Source organism: Drosophila miranda, assembly GCF_003369915.1.
Source record: "Drosophila miranda strain MSH22 chromosome Y unlocalized genomic scaffold, D.miranda_PacBio2.1 Contig_Y1_pilon, whole genome shotgun sequence".
NCBI lineage: Eukaryota > Metazoa > Arthropoda > Insecta > Diptera > Drosophilidae > Drosophila > Drosophila miranda.
This window is the reverse complement of record NW_022881603.1, coordinates 32,369,669-32,390,846: the sequence shown is the minus strand read 5'-3', so window position 1 is coordinate 32,390,846 and position 21,178 is coordinate 32,369,669. Positions and strand designations below refer to the sequence as shown.

Below are 21,178 nucleotides of genomic sequence, written 5' to 3'. Positions count from 1 at the left end.
TTTGTTCCTATTGGCTATAAAAATGATCTGATCCAGATTAAGCAATCTGATAGATATGGTCATTATCTATGATTCTGCGTTTTTAGTTTTCTTGAATGTGCAATATTGTGGATGCAACAGATTTTCGTTCTTTGTGTGGGCGGAAGGGGGTGGGGCGAAATTTTGAGATACACGTTTTATAGTAAGATCTAACAGGAGTGCGGATACCAAATTTGGTTACTCTAGCCTTAATAGTCTCTGAGATTTTTGAATATCCCCAGATTTTCGTCCTTTGCGGGGGCGGAAGGGGGTGTGGCGAAATTTTGAAACAAACTCGTCTCGGTCCGATATATTAGGAGTGTGGATACCAAATTGGGGTGCTCTAGCTTTTGTAGTCTCTGAGATCTAGGCGCTAATGTTTTACTCTAAGCAAAGCCGCCTATGCTACGTGTGTGTTAGAGGGAGACAGGGTGAGAAAAAATGAAATTGTTTTCTTGATGCTGGCTATAATAATAATACGATCCAATTCAGATTCCGCAGTCTTAAAGATATGGTCATTCTCTACAATTCTACGTTTTTGGTTTTCTCATATCTTTAAAATTGTGGAAGCCACAGATTTTCGTCCTTTGTGGGGGCGGAAGTGGGCGGGGCGAAGTTTTGAAATATTTTTGTAGCAGTGACATATCACAGAAGTCTGGATCCAAAACATCGTTGCTCTAGCTTTTTAGTCTTTGAGCACTAGGCGCTGAAGGGGACGGACAGCCGGACAGACGGCCGGACGGACAGACAGACAGGGGTCAATCGACTCGGCTATTGATGCTGATCAAGAATATATATACTTTATGGGGTCGGAAACGATTCCTTCTGGACGTTACACACATCCACTTTTACCACAAATCTAATATACCCCAATACTCATTTTGAGTATCGGGTATAAAAATAATAATAATATAATGTTAAATTTACTTATACCATATTTTGTGTATTATTACTAGCACCTAAAATATTTTTAATTTCATAGTGATTATGAGCTAATGTTGAAATATTATCAGGTAATATAAATCTTTTGTCATCCTTATAATTTAGACTTATCTTATTTACAATTTCAGTATAAATTTTATGACCTCTACTTCTAATAACTCTCTGTTGTCCATAATAAGTTTTTTTATGTTTAATGCATTCAATATAATGAGTATGAGTTAATCGTTTCACTACTGACTTTTTTTAACCTTTAACCTTTTTTACGTTATAGTCAGTGTTATCATCTTTAGCAATTAAATATGAGTATGCTTTCGCTTTTAATCCTGCAAACGACATCATTATTTTTCCTGCATTTTCGTCTTTCATTAATCCAAGCTCTTTGTTATTAGCGAGATTGATACCGAATCTGTTTGAGGCTAGGTAATTGGTTGTATCAAAGCGATTAGGATTGAATTTAATTAAATCATAAAAATCTTCTTCTGATGATATAATAAATGAATCTGTATCCATATAGAGTATTTTTGATGATGGACATTTTACAGAATGAAAATTATAGAAATAGTCATACATTAACCATTTTGAAAGTTCTAGTACACTAACTCCAATGTATATGGGCTTATCATAAAAAATTCGGGACTTGCTATGCGTTGTCTAAACCCTGCTGAGTTTTGTCTTGAATCATAATGCTTAACTAATGCAACCTCACGACGTTTTTCTACATTCTCCATTGTTTTACCGTAAACGGCATTAACCATTAATTTGTAAAAGTTTATCTCAAAGTCATTGCTAGCTAAATTTGACAAGGAACCGTGAGAATAAAATCTGAGAGGTGAAATCACTCTGGAGAGAAATTCTGCTGGCTTATATCCACAGCTTAGTGGAGTCAGTTCCGAGACGTCTGCAAAAGGTGATAGAGGCAAAGGGAGGATATATATTTTGCTGATTCATCATAAAAAGTTAGTTCGTTCCATTCGTTTTTGTTTTTTTTTACATTTTGTAAAATGTCAAAATACTTATGCCACCGTCTGTTTAGGAATAATTAATTTTCATTTAACAATAAACCCACTTATCATACTTTGTTTACATATTGTTAATAGCTTAATCCAAGAATCCAAGAGTTCATCGAACACATAAGTATACAACGATTGTACAACAAGTTCGCGAGTGTTAAGTTAAGTTTTCCTCCATTGATGGAAATCAAACTCATTTCCGTGGAGCTAAGATTATTAACCATGCGATCGTTTACAGAATTTTTCACCAACTAATCTGGGTTTCAGCTCTCAGAGCCTCCGCATGCTGGGCTCAGCTGCGACTTCTGCCCGTGCTGAAATCAAAGTACAACCCATATGTATGTGATAGGCCTTATCAGTAGCTCCTACGAATATATAATACTGATACTTTTATATACTATAGTTGGCAAATCATAAAATAAAATTATGGAAACAAGAAATTGAGGAGGTAGCAGTTTGAGTGACTGTGTGTCTGTATGCCATAGAGTTAAGCTCTAGAAATTACCAATTCTGGGGGGTACTTGTACGCTAACTTTGAAAACGGGTCAACGCCACGGAATAAGCCTCAACCTGGGCGTCAAATTTTCCAATTTTTTTCAGCACGAGCATGAACTTTTATGAATGTGAACGAACTGGCGGAGATAATGGCTCAATGGGTTTCAATGGGGTTGTTGATAGCTAAAGTGATCTGGAACTGCTGTGACCGCAAATTGATTTGATTTCGAATTTTGATAAGACTGGCTCTGAGCAGCTTGAAATTGCGCCTTAGACTACCCCCCAAACATTATGAATTCAATATTGTGTTTGATAAAAATGTTTTTGGATTCAAATTTGCTCTTGAGACCTACGCTTAGAGGACGGCAATCTGTCGTCTGGTTGGTCTGTTTCTCCTATTTATATGTGTGGGACGCGTCGCGGCGAAGGTTGGTTGTCTTCACCGTTCCTCTCCCTTTTTGTCTGCTTCTCTCCTGTCCAATTACTCACTTGTCCAATTAGTTGCAGAAAACTGAGCTGGTGCAGGCAGTTCAGTTGACTGATAACGGCTTGGAGATGCGGGTGAGCGGAGAGAGATCGTGAGCGAAGACAGCTGTTCAGGTGAACGAAATGGAAACGGAACACAACACACTCACACACACGCAAGGTAATTGCACCCGCACTTCTCTCTCTCTCTCTCTCTCTCTCTCTCTCTCTCTCACACACAGTGCGCGTTCTATCTCTGTGGTTTACTTTGCCTCCCGCCACTCTCCTCTGCACTTTCGACGACTGCCAAACATTTGGCGTCTTAATTAACAATTTTCTCGTATTTACGCTGTGTGCACACCATTCGTATTGAGCTTTTTTGGGGGGTTTTCCTGTCGCTCTCTGCCTCTCTTAACGATGTGGATGCTGGGACTGCTCCGCGGGATCTGTCTCTGTGACTGTATCTGGATCTGTATCTTGCAGCCACACACTTGCACGAGTATCTCTATAAGAAAGAACTCTTGTCGCTCTCCTCTCTCCTCTCTGACCGACACTGTGTTCTCTGTTTTTCTTGGCTTGTGTTCTTTGTTCGCCTGCTTCTTTGTTTTGTCGCTATTCTCTTTTGTCAGCTCGATCGTTGGGGCCAGTCGTGCCCCAATTTACAAAAAAACAGTGGAGCTGTAACTGCAGCTGGAGCTGGTTTTCCATATGGAATACACTCTTCAATCCTTCTCCCTTCTCCACTCTGCCACTGCCACTGCCACTGGCATTGCCTCTTCTGCTTCTTCTTGCTCGTCGTCTTACACTGCACTGCACTTGGAATCGATTCCGTTTCTGGTTTGTCTTAGTTGTCCCAACAACTGCAACGGTACGACCGAACAACAGGGAAGGAAACACAACGGCAAACACTACATATTTGGACCAGCCGTTGGCTTGATAATATCTTTCGAGCGTTTTGCCCCCGAATTGGCACTGGATCAACCACTTGTCCGTTGGGTATGGTATTTACTGCGGATTGCACGCACTATCTGGCCGAGAGAGACCGGGACCTCTAGAACTGATTAGATTTCGCTTTCTGGGGGTTCTGGGGCTGTTTGTAACCCGACTGCGGGTTTCCATAGACTCTGAAAAACACTGGGACTGGACACGGGGACTGACTGTGGTGCGTGCTGCTGCCCACCAAACAAGTTATTACTACGACGGAATCGGCTCCGCTCCGTTCAGAATAAACAGCTGGGCATTCGTTGTGTTTCGTTCTCTTTCCTCGTTCTACGATCTTGCTTTCGGTGTCGCCGTCGCCGTCGCTGCCGCAGCCGCTGTCTCTGCTGCAGCTCTCTTTCTGATAAGCGAGTGGTCAGCAATGATTGCTGATAACTGCAGGGCGCCGACAGCGCTGCCAGCGTTTTACGTATCGGGATTGCTTGCTTACTACGTAGCAGCCAATGTGCGTGTGCCAGCTTCTATGCTTGTGTGTGTAATGAGACAAAGTGCAAATTTAATCATCGTTCATACAAAGGAACCACAATAATACCCACACGCACACGCACACACACTCTCAGGAAGAAGAGATAGAGAGCAGCATCTGCAGCAGCACCAGCAACAGCAGCCCCATCCCCCATTGCTTTCTCTCCACTCGAGAGAGTAGTGGCTACTTCATTATTATCGAATTAGATGAACGGCGCGGATCATGCAGAGACCGAAGAAGAGGGGCGGGGATCCAGAAACGGGCTCCATTGTTTCTGCTCCAATCTGCGATGGACTGAGAGAAAACGGGAAGCGGGAAACAAGTGGAAATGGCACAAGGCGAAAGCAGGAATAACCTTTTTATAGAACATCTTATATACACAGCAGTCAAATATAGTGAAAAGAAAGCTAAAGAGTCGTCTGATCAATAATATATGCATTATAGGTCTATATATAGGCTGTTCAAATGGCCCAATACAATTGTATTGATACGTACATATGTATGTACGTATATTCACTCGTGCCAAAAAAAAGTAATTAGCACTTAGGCTTTTTATAGCGTATACCTGAGTTTACCATTTCACTTATAGAGCTGTAATGGACTTTAACCAGTCAATTAGCGATTGAGAAAGAAATGTGCATTCACTATTTCGCTCAGTGCATGGGTGCTCAAGGTGCTACCTCTGTCTTCCTATTCTTTTCTTTTCGTCTCGTTCTCCTCGGCTTCTGTTGTCGTTTTGCAATTCTTGGAGCATGTGAGGATATATTTAAATTAGCTTATCTTCCAGTCGTATGAATGCTCAGTTCTTAAGCTAGCAGACTTGCCTCAAGCCCGCATCGCTATGACAACGTGATTACTCGCGTAAATACCCCCTGTAGGAGAATCGCGAGTTATTGAACCCCACACGGCCAGAGACCAGGCACAGGCGACGATTGTGTGCTCGGCATTTATCAGTTTAGTCAAGAGTTTACAATTAATCTGTCGTGCTCCCTATAAGGCGCGGTGCTTCCATACTCAAAATGAGTATTGGGGTATATTAGATTTGTGGTAAAAGTGGATGTGTGTAACGTCCAGAAGGAATCGTTTCCGACCCCATAAAGTATATATATTCTTGATCAGCATCAATAGCCGAGTCGATTGAGCCATGTCTGTCTGTCCGTCTGTCCGTCCGTCCGTCTGTCCGTCCCCTTCAGCGCCTAGTGCTCAAAGACTATAAGAGCGAGAGCAACGATGTTTTGGATCCAGACTTCTGTGATATGTCACTGCTACAAGAACATTTCAAAACTTGGCCCCGCCCACTTCCGCCCCCACAAAAGGCGAAAATCTGTGGCATCCACAATTTCGACGATACGAGAAAACTAAAAACTCAGAATCGTAGAAGATGACTATATCTTCTAGAGTGCAAAATCTGAACCAGATCGTATAATTATTATAGCCAGAATCAAGAAAACAATTTCATTCTTTCTCGCTCTGTCTCTCTCTAACACACAGGTTTCATGGTCGGTTTTGCCAATTGCAAAATATGAGTTCAAGGATCTCAGAACCTATAAGAGCCAGAGCAACCAAATTTTGTATCCACACTCCTGTGATATCGGACCTTGACCATTTTGTGTCAAAATTTCGCCACACCCCCTTCCGCCCCCGCAAAGGACGAAAATCTGGGGCATCCACAAATCTCAGAGACTATTAAGGCTAGAGTAACCAAATTTGGTACACACACTACTTTAAGATGTCACTATAAAACGTATATCTAAAAATTTCGCCCCACCCCCTTCCGCCCCCACAAAGGACGAAAATCTGTTGCATCCACAATATTGCACATTCGAGAAAACTAAAATCATAGATAATGACCATATCTATCAGATTGCTGAATCTGGATCAGATCAGATCATTTTTATAGCCAAAAGGAACAAATCAATTTGCACTGTCTACGCAGCGCCCGACGTCACGCTCAGACTGATTTTCTGTCTCTCTCGCACGCACTCTTTGTCGTGTCGTTTAATATTAGCGGCGTCTGCCGGAGGAGAGCCATACTGACTTAGTATCGGGTATAACTGTAGAGTTGCGGTCTCCGCAGCAACTCACAACGTACCCCCTTTTTTTTTTTCTAGAAGGCGCGGATGAAGCGCATGATATTCCAATGTCTCAATCGTTTACTCGTTCCGTGCTGCTAATAGCTTTCCAATACTGTTCGCCTGCAATGAGTATTGTCTCCGCCCCGAGCAGATCCCAATAGCTAGCTTCCACTTCTATTTTACGGCGGAGTATTTGACTGGAACTGACAACTTAAGTGGCACTAAGTCAGCCACGCTCTAAGTTACTGTAGTCTGTTTAGGCCCTCACATAAAATACCTTAAAAGCTGTAAAGATGGAGGGCAAAGTCGTTTCCATCAGGTTAAATGTAGAGCTGGCGGTGCCCTCGATCGGCTTCCAGTTCCCGCTTCCTGAATGCTCGCTTGTAGGGATCTTATCAGTTCTGACGTAGAAATAAAAGGGAAAGCGGGGGGGCCTTATCAACAACCTGGGTTGCCGGGTCGTCAAGTGCCAAAAAAAGTTCTTACATACACAAATATGTATAAACAAGAATCACACATAAAGAATCTCAAAATTAAATAATAAAAGTTCCTCGAAAAGTAGCACACAATTATCGGAAATCCAGAATCTTCAAATCCTACATCGATAGCCAATCTGAGCGAAGATACCCTGAGGGGCTAATGATTGGCCATGCCGGCGTTGGTCGACATTCTGTATCGTAAGTGAAAAACCAAATTTGATTCTCTTGCGTCGGCGGGACAGGGGCTATTGATGACACGCAACAACATTTAAATGTACATATGCGTATGTTGTTGTTGTTGCTTTTGCTGTGCTTTTATTATTATTTATTGCATCACTTACAACAAAACTGCGCCAATTTGTACGACAGTTTACATAAACAGAAAGGTCGCATGCAACCCGGTTGGCCTTATTGGCATGCAAAGTCGTCGTAGAGTTAGGCATTGGATACGGGTCGCCGTCACCGTCGTCGTCGTCGTCGTCGTCGCCCCGTCCACCCGCACTCTATATCTTTGTACGTGTGTGTCGTTGGTCTTGGAGTCGGAATGTCAAACACATTGAGGCGATAATGTCTTGGTTCGCCTTCTAACTAAAAAGCCATTGTTATGGGGATTGAGCAATGGTTTTGTCAGGCTTAAGCAAAAGATATGAATGCTAGTACACAACTGGATCCTCTTAAGATCATTCCTAGTTCTAAAAATTCTATCTGAACATCTGAGAATCATAGAATCTCCCAAGTCTTATTCATTTAACAATCATCATATCGTCAGAACTTGCCCCTGATTCATCTAAGGTGGAAAAACCCTCCATCGTTTCAGAACTAACGTGCTGGCTGTGAAATTTTCTGCCTTCAATTTCTCGAATCACATTTCCTAGACATGGTCTGAAATGATTTCCCCTCGCTGTTATTGGTTATGCAAATGCAACAAGTTTTTGTCGCGCGGTGTTGTTTCCCCGGCTTGCACATTTCCCAAAAGCATGTTTATGCTTAAGCAGGAAAGCTTTTGCAAGATTCCGATTCTGGAGACGGACAACAACAAACAAAACAAAAAAGCTGGCGCAATGCCCACCGAAACTGCAACATTCAGTGGCAATAACAATAATTTGTGATCGTTGGAGCTGTCAGCTTTAGCATACATTCTGTAGCTTCAACTTGATCTGTCTTCGTTATTGTGGCTTCTGATGTTTGGTGTTTTGCAACCACTGGCACAAACCATAATAACAACAACAACAATCACGATAGAAGTGAGTCATTTGCAACAACAACAAAATATCATAATCGTTTAGTGCTGCCAGTGGTATTGGTGTGGCAATCAATGGGATTGTGTCTCTGTGTGTGCAATATAAAACGGAACGTAACGCAACCAAAACGAAAGACTTCAATGCAAAAGCAACAAACTTGTTTTTTATCAGTCGCCGCCACCCATTCCATTCCTCAAAAGCAGCAGAAAGAGAGAGAAGAAAATCGAGGGAGCGACAGCAGAAACAGGCAACATTTATTTCGAACCGATCGAAGACTATTCGAATATCCGAAAGCTTTTATCGCATACAGTGCATTGAGCAAAAGCTCAAGTCATGCACCACACACAGCCACACACAGAGCGCGCTTGCTTACTCTCGCTTTTGCTAGTGCCTCTCCTGTTGAGCACACACCTTCATACACACATACGCACACAGGTGTACCTGCTTATCTGGTTTTCGAGTTTCGCTTTGTCGCAATGCCAAGCCGAGCTTCAGGTGGAAGCTTTCGCCGCCCCAACATCTTACGTTGTGGGGCCACTCGAAGACATCGACATCAGTTTCTCGGCGGCTTTACGAGCGTACAAGTCGTGAACGTTTTTTTCCGGCAGTTTGGTGTTACGTTCCACATTTTGTGGTCCCCCGTAAGAATTTATCTATCACCAAAACAGCGCTTACGTACTAAACTTGCATCCGTGTAAACGGGCAATTTCGACTCCGATTTCGGCTCCCGTGTGAGTGCCTGTCTGTGTGTTAATGTAACTATTTTGAAATGTCTGCGGCTTGTGGCCTGTCCCCTCCCTTCCCCTCAGGCTGGACAGGTCTGCGTCTGCCTCTCTGGTGTGTCTTTCACAAAAGCCAGCAGCAACAGCAGCCACAAGTGTGTGGTGTGTTGTTTGTGGTATGGTATGGTGTGGTGTGGCAGTAGCACTCACATTCCAGGCCTTTTGCGGCAGTAAAAGTCCATTTGTTGTTTCTGCTTATTGCATCGATCATTGATAAACCCTATAGATGTTGTAGGGTCGGTCTCGTCGCAGTCGCCGTCGCAGTCGCAGTCTCAGCGTTGAGCACTTGCCCACTCAGCCAAAATGAAGCCATTTCCATGGTGGCTGGGCGCTTAATAGCTCTTCAAAAGCGGAAAATCATTGAATTATGCTTTGTGGCTGCTGCTGCTGCTGATGATGCCTCTTTCCCCCTGGAGCCAGCGGCAGCAGCTAAATGCTGACTACGGCCCTGCCAAAAGCGCATTTTACGAACGTGCATAGTTTTTATGATTACTTGTGTGGAAAAGTGAAATTTTCGCTCTGCACAGCGCGCTGATTGGCGCTGCCACGAAGCAGCGACTCAAAACGAAATCAAATAAAACGAGGGGAACGTTGTGAGTTGCTGCGGAGACCGCAACTCTACAGTTATACCCGATACTAAGTCAGTATGGCTCTCCTCCGGCAGACGCCGCTAATATTAAACGACACGACAAAGAGTGCGTGCGAGAGAGACAGAAAATCAGTCTGCTCGTGACGTCGGGCGCTGCGTAGCCAGTGCAAATTGATTTGTTCCTTTTGGCTATAAAAATGATCTGATCTGATCCAGATTCAGCAATCTGATAGATATGGTCATTATCTATGATTCTGCGTTTTTAGTTTTCTCGAATCTGCAATATTGTGGATGCAACAGATTTTCGTCCTTTGTGGGGGTAGAAGGGGGTGGGGCGAAATTTTGAGATATACGTTTTATAGTTACATCTTAAAGGAGTGTGTTTACTAAATTTGGTTACTCTAGCCTTAATAGTCTCTGAGATTTGTGGATGCCTCAGATTTTCGTCCTTTGCGGGGGCGGAAGGAAGTGTGGCGAAATTTTGACACAAAATGGTCAAGGTCCGATAACACAGGAGTGTGGTTACCAAATTTGGTTGCTCTGGCTTTTATAGGTTCTGAGATCCTTGAACTCATATTTTGCATTTGGCAAAACCGACCATGAAACCTGTGTGTTAGAGAGAGACAGAGCGAGAAAGAATGAAATTGTTTTCTTGATTCTGGCTATAATAATTATACGATCTGGTTCAGATTTTGCACTCTAGAAGATATAGTCATCTTCTACGCTTCTGCGTTTTTAGTTTTCTCGTATCGTCGAAATTGTGGATGCCACAGATTTTCGACCTTTGTGGGGGCGGAAGTGGGCGGGGCAAAGTTTTGAAATATTTTTGTAGCAGTGACATATCACAGAAGTCTGGATCCAAAACATCGTTACTCTCGCTCTTATAGTCTTTGAGCACTAGGCGCTGAAGGGGACGGACAGACGGACGGACGGACGGATGGACAGACGGACAGACAGACATGGCTCAATCGACTCGGCTATTGATGCTGATCAAGAATATGTATACTTTATGGGGTCGGAAACGATTCCTTCTGGACGTTACACACATCCACTTTACCAAAAATCTAATATACCCCAATACTCATTTTGAGTATCGGGTATAAAAAGTTTACCCAACAAAACACCACACATACTCCATACTCGTCCAAGATCCAAAATCAAAATTCAAAAATCAAACTGAAGCGTGTGTCCAGGTCAGAAAACCCCATAGAAATCAAATAAAACTAAATAAATGCATAAATAAGTGAAGAGGGCCCGCGAAAGCTCTCTTTTTGACCACATAACCATGAGACGATTATGTGAAGGTTGCACCAGAAGCGGCCAGCAGCAGCAGCAACTGTCCGGAGTAAAAGCTTTGAATCATCATCTTCATCATACGTATACGACTACGAGTATACTATGTTATCTTGTGGCACTCTGTTGCTGAAGTTTCTGCTGAAGTTGTTGCTTGATTTCGTTGCCAAGTTGGTCATAAAATTGAGGTGACAATTGCTTTGTCTTTGTCTTTGCTGTTGCCCGTTGCCCGTTGACACATTTCACTGCGAAAGCGAAACGCAAACAACACTTTGTACTTCTGCTGTCTCTCTCTCTCTCTCTCTGTTATGGTCTGTTCCATGTACCTGCACCTGTACCTGTACCTGTCCCTGTCTCTGGGGTAATTGCCCCCAAAACTGACCTACTGAAACTCCAAGATGAGCCCCGTCGCACATGTTTGTCACGCCATTGAGAACAGCACAGCCAAGCATTGTTTAACGCACAAAAATTTAAAAATCATTTCATTTTGTATTATCAAAAAATAAAGGCAAAGCGAATTTTGTCAGCAGCCCGCTTGGTTTTTGGCCAGGCCAGTGTCACAGCGGCAGCAACAGGCACAGCCACAGCCCCAGCTCTGAAATTGGGTCGGGGTAATTGTTTAGAATAAGTAGCTGCTACCGCTTGTATTTATTTGTGCAACATTTTAACGCAGTGAAATTATGAGACTCGACTCCACGTTGTCTTCGCCTTTACTTCATTTCAATCCGAGAGCTCTGCCAAGGTCTGATCAGCAGCAGCAGCAGCAAGAGGGGCAGCGGATGTCTTCGCCAAGATTCCGCTTTCAGTTCAATTCATACAAAAACGTGTGTTTAGAAAGTAAATTTCTATTGAAGATGGGATTCTGTCTAAGCCATATATAACATTCAACACATGCTCGTACACGTCGAAGATATAAAAGCGAACACTCGGCTGGCGATTTCACGTTGAACACAACACGTTAGCCGCTAATTGAACAGCTGAAAAAGCAGCACCAACAGCTCCAACGACTCCAACATCGGGCGAGATCCAAGTCAACAAAAGTAAAATGATTACATCAGTTATCGCATTTCATTGGAATAGAATGGAATGCCAAAACTGCTGAAATCTGGCTGTGATTCTCATAACAAGGTGTTTGGATGGTTTGCTGTTCAGATCTAGAATTTCCCAGCCATTCCAGTCACCTCCAGTTGCTTGCATACTTCTTGGGGATGCGAGACACAATGGCTCAGGTTCTGTTAGTTACACACACATTTCATTTCCCGAGAACCAGCACTCTGAGTCACACTGCATCTCCAGTAGACTCCACTCCACTCCAGTCCTCGTTCTTGGCAAGCATTTGTAATGCTAAAAAGTTTTTACGTATTTGTACTTATAATAGCCAGGCCCTGAAGCAGTGCACTCCGCCAACAAAGCGCACAATCAGCCTACAGCTAACAGCAAACAGAACCGAAATTACGAGTACTCAGCAAACAAATTCCTGATTGAACGTTAGTTCATCAGTTAGATTTATGGCTCGATGACGGGTGTCACCGAAAATCATTTGAAATAATTATGGGTTAATTGGTGTTCAATGGGCATCGCTCGAAAAGAGCCAACAATGGTGGATCCAATGGTGGATCCAATGCAAAACACACAACACAAATCACAAACACACAGATATTGGAGTCGCCAGCTCGACCTTGTGGCGTTCAGAGAGCGCAGTAAACTCGACAAATACTTAAAAAACGAGGGGGAACGTTGTGAGTTGCTGCGGACACCGCAACTCTACAGTTATACCCGATACTTAGTCAGTATGCTCTCCTCCGGCAGACGCCGCTAATATTAAACGACACGACAAAGAGTGCGTGCGAGAGAGACAGAAAATCCGTCTGAGCGTGACGTCGGGCGCTGCGTAGCCAGTGCAAATTGATTTGTTCCGTTTGGCTATAAAAATGATCTGATCTGATCCAGATTCAGCAATCTGATAGATATGGTCGTTATCTATGATTCTGCGTTTTTAGTTTTCTCGAATGTGCAATATTGTGGATGCAACAGATTTTCGTTCTTTGTGGTGGCGGAAGGGGGTGGGGCGAAATTCTGAGATATACGTTTTATAGTGAGATCTAACAGAAGTGCGGATGCCAAATTTGGTTACTCTAGCCTTAATAGTCTCTGAGATTTGTGGATGCCCCAGATTTTCGTCCTTTGCGGGGGCGGAAGGGGGGGTGGCGAAATTTGGACACGAAACGGTCAAGGTCCGATATCACAGGAGTGTGGATACCAAATTTGGTTTCTCTGGCTCTTATAGGTTCTGAGATCCTTGAACTCATATTTTGCAATTGGCAAAACCTACCATGAAACCTGTGTGTTAGAGAGAGACAGAGCAAGAAAGAATGAAATTGTTTTCTTGATTCTGGCTATAATAATTATACGATCTGGTTGAGATCTTCCATTCTAAACCATATAGTCATCCTCTACGATTCTGCGTTTTTGGTTTTATCGTATCTTTAAAAATGTGGATGCCACAGATTTTCGTCCTTTGTGGGGGCGGAAGTGGGCGGGGCGAAGTTTTGAAATATTTTTGTAGCAGTGACATATCACAGAAGTCTGGATACAAAACATCGTTGCTCTAGCTTTTATAGTCTTTGAGCACTAGGCGCTGAAGGGGACGGACAGACGGACGGACGGACAGACGGACAGACGGACAGACAGACATGGCTCAATCGACTCGGCTATTGATGCTGATCAAGAATATATATACTTTATGGGGTCGGAAACGATTCCTTCTGGACGTTACACACATCCACTTTTACCACAAATCTAATATACCCCAATACTCATTTTGAGTATCGGGTATAAAAATACGAAAAACTTTGTATCCACTCAGTTAATGGGTAAGTGGGGTGGTGTGCGTGTGCTGTGTGCTGGCCAGGATCCAAAGTACCAAATTTAATGCTTTTTGGCCGAAACCGTAAAGCGAAAACATCTAAACTGGTTGTAGGCCACCATTTCCGCAGAGCATCCAAGAATTTGAGCGTCGAGTCTGGCTCTCATGTTCTCGTGTTCTCAGTGCGTTCTTCCGAATCGCGGAATGGAAGGTGTGCCCCAGCAGTAATCTCCCACTGGAGTTGCAGATTATCTCGTTCGCGCCGATAAACGACTGTTTGTATGCACTTGAATCTGAGAATAATCTGCGTATCGCTGGATCGCTGGATTGTCAGATCGCCAGATCGAGTGGGGCAATTAAAACGTTTCGTTTCTATTGTCTACGACCGTGCGACGCCTGCAAATAGCTCAGACCATTAGCCGAATCCCATTTTGCTGCATTGCGTTTCGTTTATGAATATGAATAATGGCTTGCGGGCTGTCTGCCTGGAATTTTCAATAATAAAATCGTTGCTGTTTACGCACGAGTCCGAATGTTAAAAGATATACTCGTGTGTATGTATGCCCAAGCACAGCCCTGGCCTCGGTCAAGGTTTCATTCCGACATTTGTTATATGCGAAATCTCAGAGTCAGAGTCAGAGTCAGAGTCAGAGTCAGAGCCAGAGCCAGAGCCAGAGCCAGATTCAGAGCCTTAGAGTAGACTGAGGGGGAGAGGCAGTAGGAGCCTGCCAGTCCATTAAAAAGTGCTTAATTGCCGAGCTGAACGGCAGCCAAGGTCTGTCCTTGCCAGGAAGGACGCAGCGCGTTACTGTACTCGTATGAGACTCGATCAATTATCCAGCGCACAAAAGCCGCGATTGCAGATCGGTTTTGTTCGTTTGTTTTGTTTTGTTTCGAAGCATCGCATAGCTGATAAATCAGCTTTTGGCCAAAACTAAATACAGCCACAGCTCGAGCTTTGTCAAGCCCCACAAGGCCAACACGCCCCGCAACGTGTCTGAGGTCTGGGCCAAAGTCGGGGCATCTCTCCTCCACTGTCATCTGGTTGTCTCTTCAAGCCATGCCATGGATATCCATAGACATAAGTAAACATATGGAAAGAGTGGGGAAAAAGAAGCAGAAGCACAGAACAGAAGATGTTGATCATGATCGTATCGTGATCGTGAACGCTGATCGCGGATCATGAGCTCCAGCATCGAGACCCAATGTCGGCTAGAACTTTACGATGTGATTATCAAGTGATATTGAATGATTGCATTCCTGTTTACCTGTCTTTTGCCTGATAATTATAGATTAACAACTTAACCGGTATTACAGCTTATCTGTCTGTAGGTCCCCCCATAAAAACAGCTTGATATGTCTTATATATAATTTTGATTTGCTTTTCTAGTTAACAGCTGCAAGGCGGTCAACTCTTGAAACAACAACGACTCCAATAACAGCCACAACATGAACGGTCCCAAACACAAACTATGCACTAAACTGTCCAGCACGTATCTGAGAAAATGGTGTAAGTATAATCAATTCAATGAATGCGAGTAGCCCCCAAGGGGTTGAGCGATGCTTCGGAGATGTGTTCTCAGAGTTTTCCCCACTGAAAGCTGGACGAGTATTACCTGAATTCCCACTACCATTAGCATCTGATTAGCCAACCGCGCTCTTCCTATTAACAAAAAATTTCCATATGGATTTCCGCATTGATGTGTGCAATAATCCCCTGAAACGATTTATGCACAACGCAATGGGAGGTGGAACCACAAGAACCCATCGCCTGACTTAACACCAGGGCGAATCATCCATATATCGCATACAATATATAACTCCACGTGCCGTGCCTTGTTCTTGATTTTGCTCAATAGATTGCGAATGCTTCGCTTTGTTCGTATGACTGGTTAGACTGATATTCGCTTTTTAATTTCTAATTGATTCCGCTGAAAGTACGCAGAGGATAAACTCAGATCTTCACCCAAGTAGCTACCAACTTTCCCTTCCTTTCGTTTCCTTCTGGAAAAATAAGACTAAGGCGCAGTGGGTTTTTAGTTCCAAGGACTGGGACTGGGATATGGCTCTGATCGCTGTTGTTTAGCGTCGACATTCCAGCTCTGGCACTTCCACTTTAGTAATTAAACGATAATTATTCAATCACATCTAATTGGGGATCGGATCGGGCATCTCTCTCCATCGGTTGTAAAAATGCTAATTGGATAACAAAGTGTATAAGGTCAAAGGGTCACTAGAAGAGTGATTCATGTTCCGCAATATGTACACTAGTGTTCTATTCGTTCGATGTATAAATATTTATGCCGAGCTGTCCCAGTCGAGTGCCAACTCAAATATTTGTCTCGATCGAAGCCAACAAAGCCAACACTTTCCCACCTTTCCGCTCACAGGGTCTGACTCATTCCAATCATCCACTGATTTATGCAATCGCTGTACATTCGTTGAATAATTCTCCTTGGTTGTTCAGGGATTACGATCGCCATTGCGTCGATTTTGATAGTGGGAGGCGTTTTGGTGGCCTGCGAGTTCTCCGTGCTGATCAATGCCATTGTGGACCGCATGGTGGCTCTGCGGCCCGGCGCCAAGACCTTCGGCTGGTGGGCCAAGCCGCCGGTGGAGCCCCACATCAGTCTGTACATCTACAATGTGACCAATGCCGATGACTTCCTCAGCAATGGCTCCAAGGCCATTGTCGATGAGGTGGGTCCCTATGTCTACAGGTAAGGTATCTTTAAACTGCACCTAAACGTCAATGTTAATACGATCTTCTCTCCCTTCATCTCCGACTTGCAGCGAGAGCTGGGAAAAGGTTAACATCGTGGAGAATGGCAATGGCACGCTCAGCTACAATCTGCGCAAGATCTACTCGTTCCGCGAAGATCTGTCTGTGGGCCCCGAAGATGACGTGGTGATTGTGCCCAACATTCCCATGCTGAGTGCCACCTCCCAAAGCAAGCATGCGGCCAGGTGAGTGCCCTGGGAGTGCCCTGGCTTGTACAAAAAATGCTGCAATCTGATTAACCCTGATCTTGCCCATCTCAGGTTCCTGCGTCTGGCCATGGCCAGCATCATGGACATACTGAAGATCAAGCCGTTCGTTCAGGTGTCCGTGGGACAGCTGCTCTGGGGATACGAGGATCCGCTGCTCAAGCTGGCCAAGGATGTGGTGCCTAAGGAGCAGAAGCTGCCATACGAGGAGTTCGGCCTGCTGTACGGCAAGAACGGCACCTCCTCCGACCGCGTCACCGTCAACACAGGCGTCGATGACATCGAGAAGTACGGCATTATCGACCAGTACAACGGTCGCACCCACCTGCCCCACTGGACCACCGATGAGTGCAATCACCTGAACGGCACTGACGGCTCCATCTTCCCCCCGCACATCGACCACGACCGTGTGTTGCATGTGTACGACAAAGATCTCTGCCGCCTGATGCCGCTGGTCTTCGAAAAGGAGGTGATGACCTCGAACGAGGTGCCCGGCTATCGCTTCACCACACCCGAGTGGGTCTTTGCCGATGTCGAGAGCCACCCGGAGAACATGTGCTTCTGCCCCGCCGGCCAGCCCTCGTGCTCCCCCAACGGTCTCTTCAACGTCTCGCTGTGTCAATACGGTACTACTCACTGGGCCTCAAAAGATCCCTTCCTGACACTAACAAATGTCTCTCCCGTACAGATTCCCCCATCATGCTAAGCTTCCCCCATTTCTATCTCGGCGACGAGAGCCTGCGGACACAGGTGGAGGGCATTTCGCCGCCAGAGAAGGAGAAGCATCAGTTCTTCCTCGATGTGCAGCCGGTAAGAAAGGCGACCCTTTCCTCCTGTCAGTTCTCCTGTAATGGTCATTCATTTCTGTCTTTATCCCATAGAAAATGGGAACCACTCTGCGTGTTCGAGCTCGTATCCAAATCAATCTGGCCGTCAGCCAGGTGTTCGACATCAAGCAAGTGGCCAACTTCCCAGACATCATCTTCCCCATTCTGTGGTTCGAGGAGGGGATTGACAGCCTGCCCAATGAGGTCACCGATCTGATGCGCTTTGCCGAACAAGTGCCGCCCAAGATACGTGTGGCTCTGATTGTCGGCCTGTTCGCCCTGGGGGTGGCCCTGCTGCTGCTGTCGACCTTCTGCCTGATCCGCAACTCTCACCGGCAGAGCACCCTGCATCTGGAGGGCTCCAACTACCTGGCCACCGCCCAAGTGGACATGAACAAGAAGCAGAACAAGGACACCCAGCCCGCCAGATACTAGAGATTGTCGAGTTTTGGATGATATGATGATATGATCAGTAGACGTATCGAAGGGTCGGTCTCTGGGTGTCTTAGTTTAGTGTAGATAGGTAACTGGGACTAGCCCATTCCATTCCATTCCATTCCCATAACCCATCCCCTGCACCCATCCGATCCGATCAGATCCGATCAGATCCATTCGGATTTGTGTGTGAGTGTCTGTAGTCTAGAACAAATGGAGCTGGGAAGACTTGTATGTATTTTGTATGTGTATCTGTACTTGTATCTGTATCTGTATCTATTGTATTGTATGTAGGTTATCTTTGTAAGTAATCGTTATGAAATTTTGATGATGATGTGTAGTCCTACGCAATAGTCGTGATCGCATTAAGGCTCAAAGCTTCGACTTAGCTTAAACTTTGATTTGTTATACCAAAACTGAATTAATATACCCCAACAACCCCACAATTCCCCGTGCCACGTTGTACCACTTGTTGAAATTCGATGTCAAGACAAACAAGTCACAAACCAAACCCGAAACGTTTCTCAAATAAAAAACGAGGGGGAACGTTGTGAGTTGCTGCGGAGACCGCAACTCTACAGTTATAACCGATACTAAGTCAGTATGGCTCTCCTCCGGCAGACGCCGCTAATATTAAACGACACGACAACGAGTGCGTGCGAGAGAGACAGAAAATCAGTCTGAGCGTGACGTCGGGGGCTGCGTAGCCAGTGCAAATTGATTTGTTCCTTTTGGCTATAAAAATGATCTGATCTGATCCAGATTCAGCAATCTGATAGATATGGTCATTATCTATGATTCTGCGTTGTTAGTTTTCTCGAATGTGCAATATTGTGGATGCAACAGATTTTCGTCCTTTGTGGGGGCGGAAAAGGGTGGGGCGAAATTCTGAGATATACGTTTTTTAGTGAGATCTAACAGAAGTGCGGATACCAAATTTGGTTACTCTAGCCTTAATAGTCTCTGAGATTTGTGGATGCCCAGATTTTCGTCCTTTGCGGGGGCGGAAGGGGGTGTGGCGAAATTTGGACACAAAACGGTCAAGGTCCGATATCACAGGAGTGTGGATACCAAATTTGGTTGCTCTGGCTCTTATAGGTTCTGAGATCCTTGAACTCATATTTTGCAATTGACAAAACCGACCATGAAACCTGTGTGTTAGAGAGAGACAGAGCGAGAAAGAATGAAATTGTTTTCTTGATTCTGGCTATAATCATTATTCGATCTGGTTCAGATTTTGCACTGTAGAAGATATGGTCATCCTCACCGATTCTGCGTTTTTGGTTTTATCGTATCTTTAAAAATGTGGATGCCACAGATTTTCGTCCTTTGTGGGGGCGGAAGTGGGCGGGGCGAAGTTTTGAAATATTTTTGTTGCAGCGACATATCACAGAAGTCTGGATCCAAAACATCGTTGCTCTAGCTCTTATAGTCTTTGAGCACTAGGCGCTGAAGGGGACGGACGGACGGACGGACGGACGGACGGACGGACAGGGCTCAATCGACTCGGCTATTGATGCTGATCAAGAATATATATACTTTATGGGGTCGGAAACGATTCCTTCTGGACGTTACACACATCCACTTCTACCACAAATCTAATATACCCCAATACTCATTTTGAGTATCGGGTATAATAAAGCAATGTTCCGTCCTCCATACAAATGTGCTTCATTATCGATCCAATAGCAAACATCTATTGTATCTATCCCATGTACAATTTATATGTGTATAATATGCAATTAATTACGATATTATTTTAATTAGGCATAGACCGGAATCAAATCCCCTCTTCCCCTCGCCTCCACAACCCCGAAAGCTTCAACAGAATCCAAAGCAGGGGTTCACGTTCACCCGCAAAATGTTTGTTGGCTTAAGTTCTACATATTTGGTTCTCAAATTGCCTATCCCCATTCAGTAGCCATAGAATATCTAGATGGGTTCCCGAAACAAAAGAATATTTGTATTTCTTAATAAAAATAACAACAATAAACGAGGGGGAACGTTGTGAGTTGCTGCGGAGACCGCAACTCTACAGTTATAACCGATACTAAGTCAGTATGGCTCTCCTCCGGCAGACGCAGCTAATATTAAACGACACGACAACGAGTGCGTGCGAGAGAGACAGAAAATCAGTCTGAGCGTGACGTCGGGGGCTGCGTAGCCAGTGCAAATTGATTTGTTCCTTTTGGCTATAAAAATGATCTGATCTGATCCAGATTCAGCAATCTGATAACCATATCTATCAGATTGCTGAATCTGGATCAGATCAGATCATTTTTATAGCCAAAAGGAACATTATCTATGATTCTGCGTTGTTAGTTTTCTCGAATGTGCAATATTGTGGATGCAACAGATTTTCGTCCTTTGTGGGGGCGGAAAAAGGTGGGGCGAAATTCTGAGATATACGTTTTTTAGTGAGATCTAACAGAAGTGCGGATACCAAATTTGGTTACTCTAGCCCTAATAGTCTCTGAGATTTGTGGATGCCCCAGATTTTCGTCCTTTGCGGGGGCGGAAGGGGGTGTGGCGAAATTTGGACACGAAACGGTCAAGGTCCGATATCACAGGAGTGTGGATACCAAATTTGGTTGCTCTGGCTCTTATAGGTTCTGAGATCCTTGAACTCATATTTTGCAATTGACAAAACCGACCATGAAACCTGTGTGTTAGAGAGAGACAGAGCGAGAAAGAATGAAATTGTTTTCTTGATTCTGGCTATAATCATTATTCGATCTGGTTCAGATTTTGCACTGTAGAAGATATGGTCATCCTCACCGATTCTGCGTTTTTGGTTTTATCGTATCTTTAAAAATGTGGATGCCACAGATTTTCGTCCTTTGTGGGGGCGGAAGTGGGCGGGGCGAAGTTTTGAAATATTTTTGTTGCAGCGACATATCACAGAAGTCTGGATCCAAAACATCGTTGCTCTAGCTCTTATAGTCTTTGAGCACTAGGCGCTGAAGGGGACGGACGGACGGACGGACGGACAGGGCTCAATCGACTCGGCTATTGATGCTGATCAAGAATATATATACTTTATGGGGTCGGAAACGATTCCTTCTGGACGTTACACACATCCACTTTTACCACAAATCTAATATACCCCAATACTCATTTTGAGTATCGGGTATAATAAAGCAATGTTCCGTCCTCCATACAAATGTGCTTCATTATCGATCCAATAGCAAACATCTATTGTATCTAT

The 21,178-nt window shown here is 44.3% G+C and overlaps 1 protein-coding gene and 1 long non-coding RNA gene across 3 annotated transcripts; one reads left to right on the top strand and one right to left on the bottom strand.

Annotated features, from left to right (window-relative positions):
* Positions 1-1,810: 1,810 nt before the first annotated feature.
* LOC117191371 lies at positions 1,811-4,232 on the bottom strand. The gene is made up of 2 exons (XR_004474036.1): positions 2,819-4,232; positions 1,811-2,284 (listed from the first exon to the last, which is right to left on the bottom strand). It is a non-coding gene; the product is annotated as an uncharacterized LOC117191371 (long non-coding RNA).
* A 4,514-nt stretch (positions 4,233-8,746) lies between these two features.
* LOC117191352 (scavenger receptor class B member 1-like) lies at positions 8,747-18,416 on the top strand. 2 transcript variants are annotated; one of them, XM_033396247.1, is made up of 7 exons: positions 8,747-8,831; positions 15,111-15,230; positions 16,188-16,440; positions 16,514-16,687; positions 16,763-17,334; positions 17,397-17,518; positions 17,590-18,416. In XM_033396247.1, exons 2-7 carry the CDS (start codon positions 15,170-15,172, stop codon positions 17,968-17,970), a joined length of 1,563 nt encoding a protein of 520 aa, XP_033252138.1. In that variant the 5' UTR covers positions 8,747-8,831; positions 15,111-15,169; the 3' UTR covers positions 17,971-18,416. The 2 variants fall into 2 exon arrangements, with proteins under 2 accessions (XP_033252138.1, XP_033252137.1); XM_033396246.1 differs by having other exon boundaries at positions 8,766-8,921.
* The last annotated feature ends 2,762 nt before the right edge of the window (positions 18,417-21,178 follow it).

Coding starts and splice junctions, on each gene's coding strand:
- LOC117191352 (XM_033396247.1), top strand. CDS start 15,170: ATGAACGGTCCCAAACACAAACTATGCACTAAACTGTCCAGCACGTAT. Junction 15,231..16,187: donor CACGTATCTGAGAAAATGGT/GTAAGTATAATC, acceptor TTGGTTGTTCAG/GGATTACGATCGCCATTGCG. Junction 16,441..16,513: donor GTGGGTCCCTATGTCTACAG/GTAAGGTATCTT, acceptor TCCGACTTGCAG/CGAGAGCTGGGAAAAGGTTA.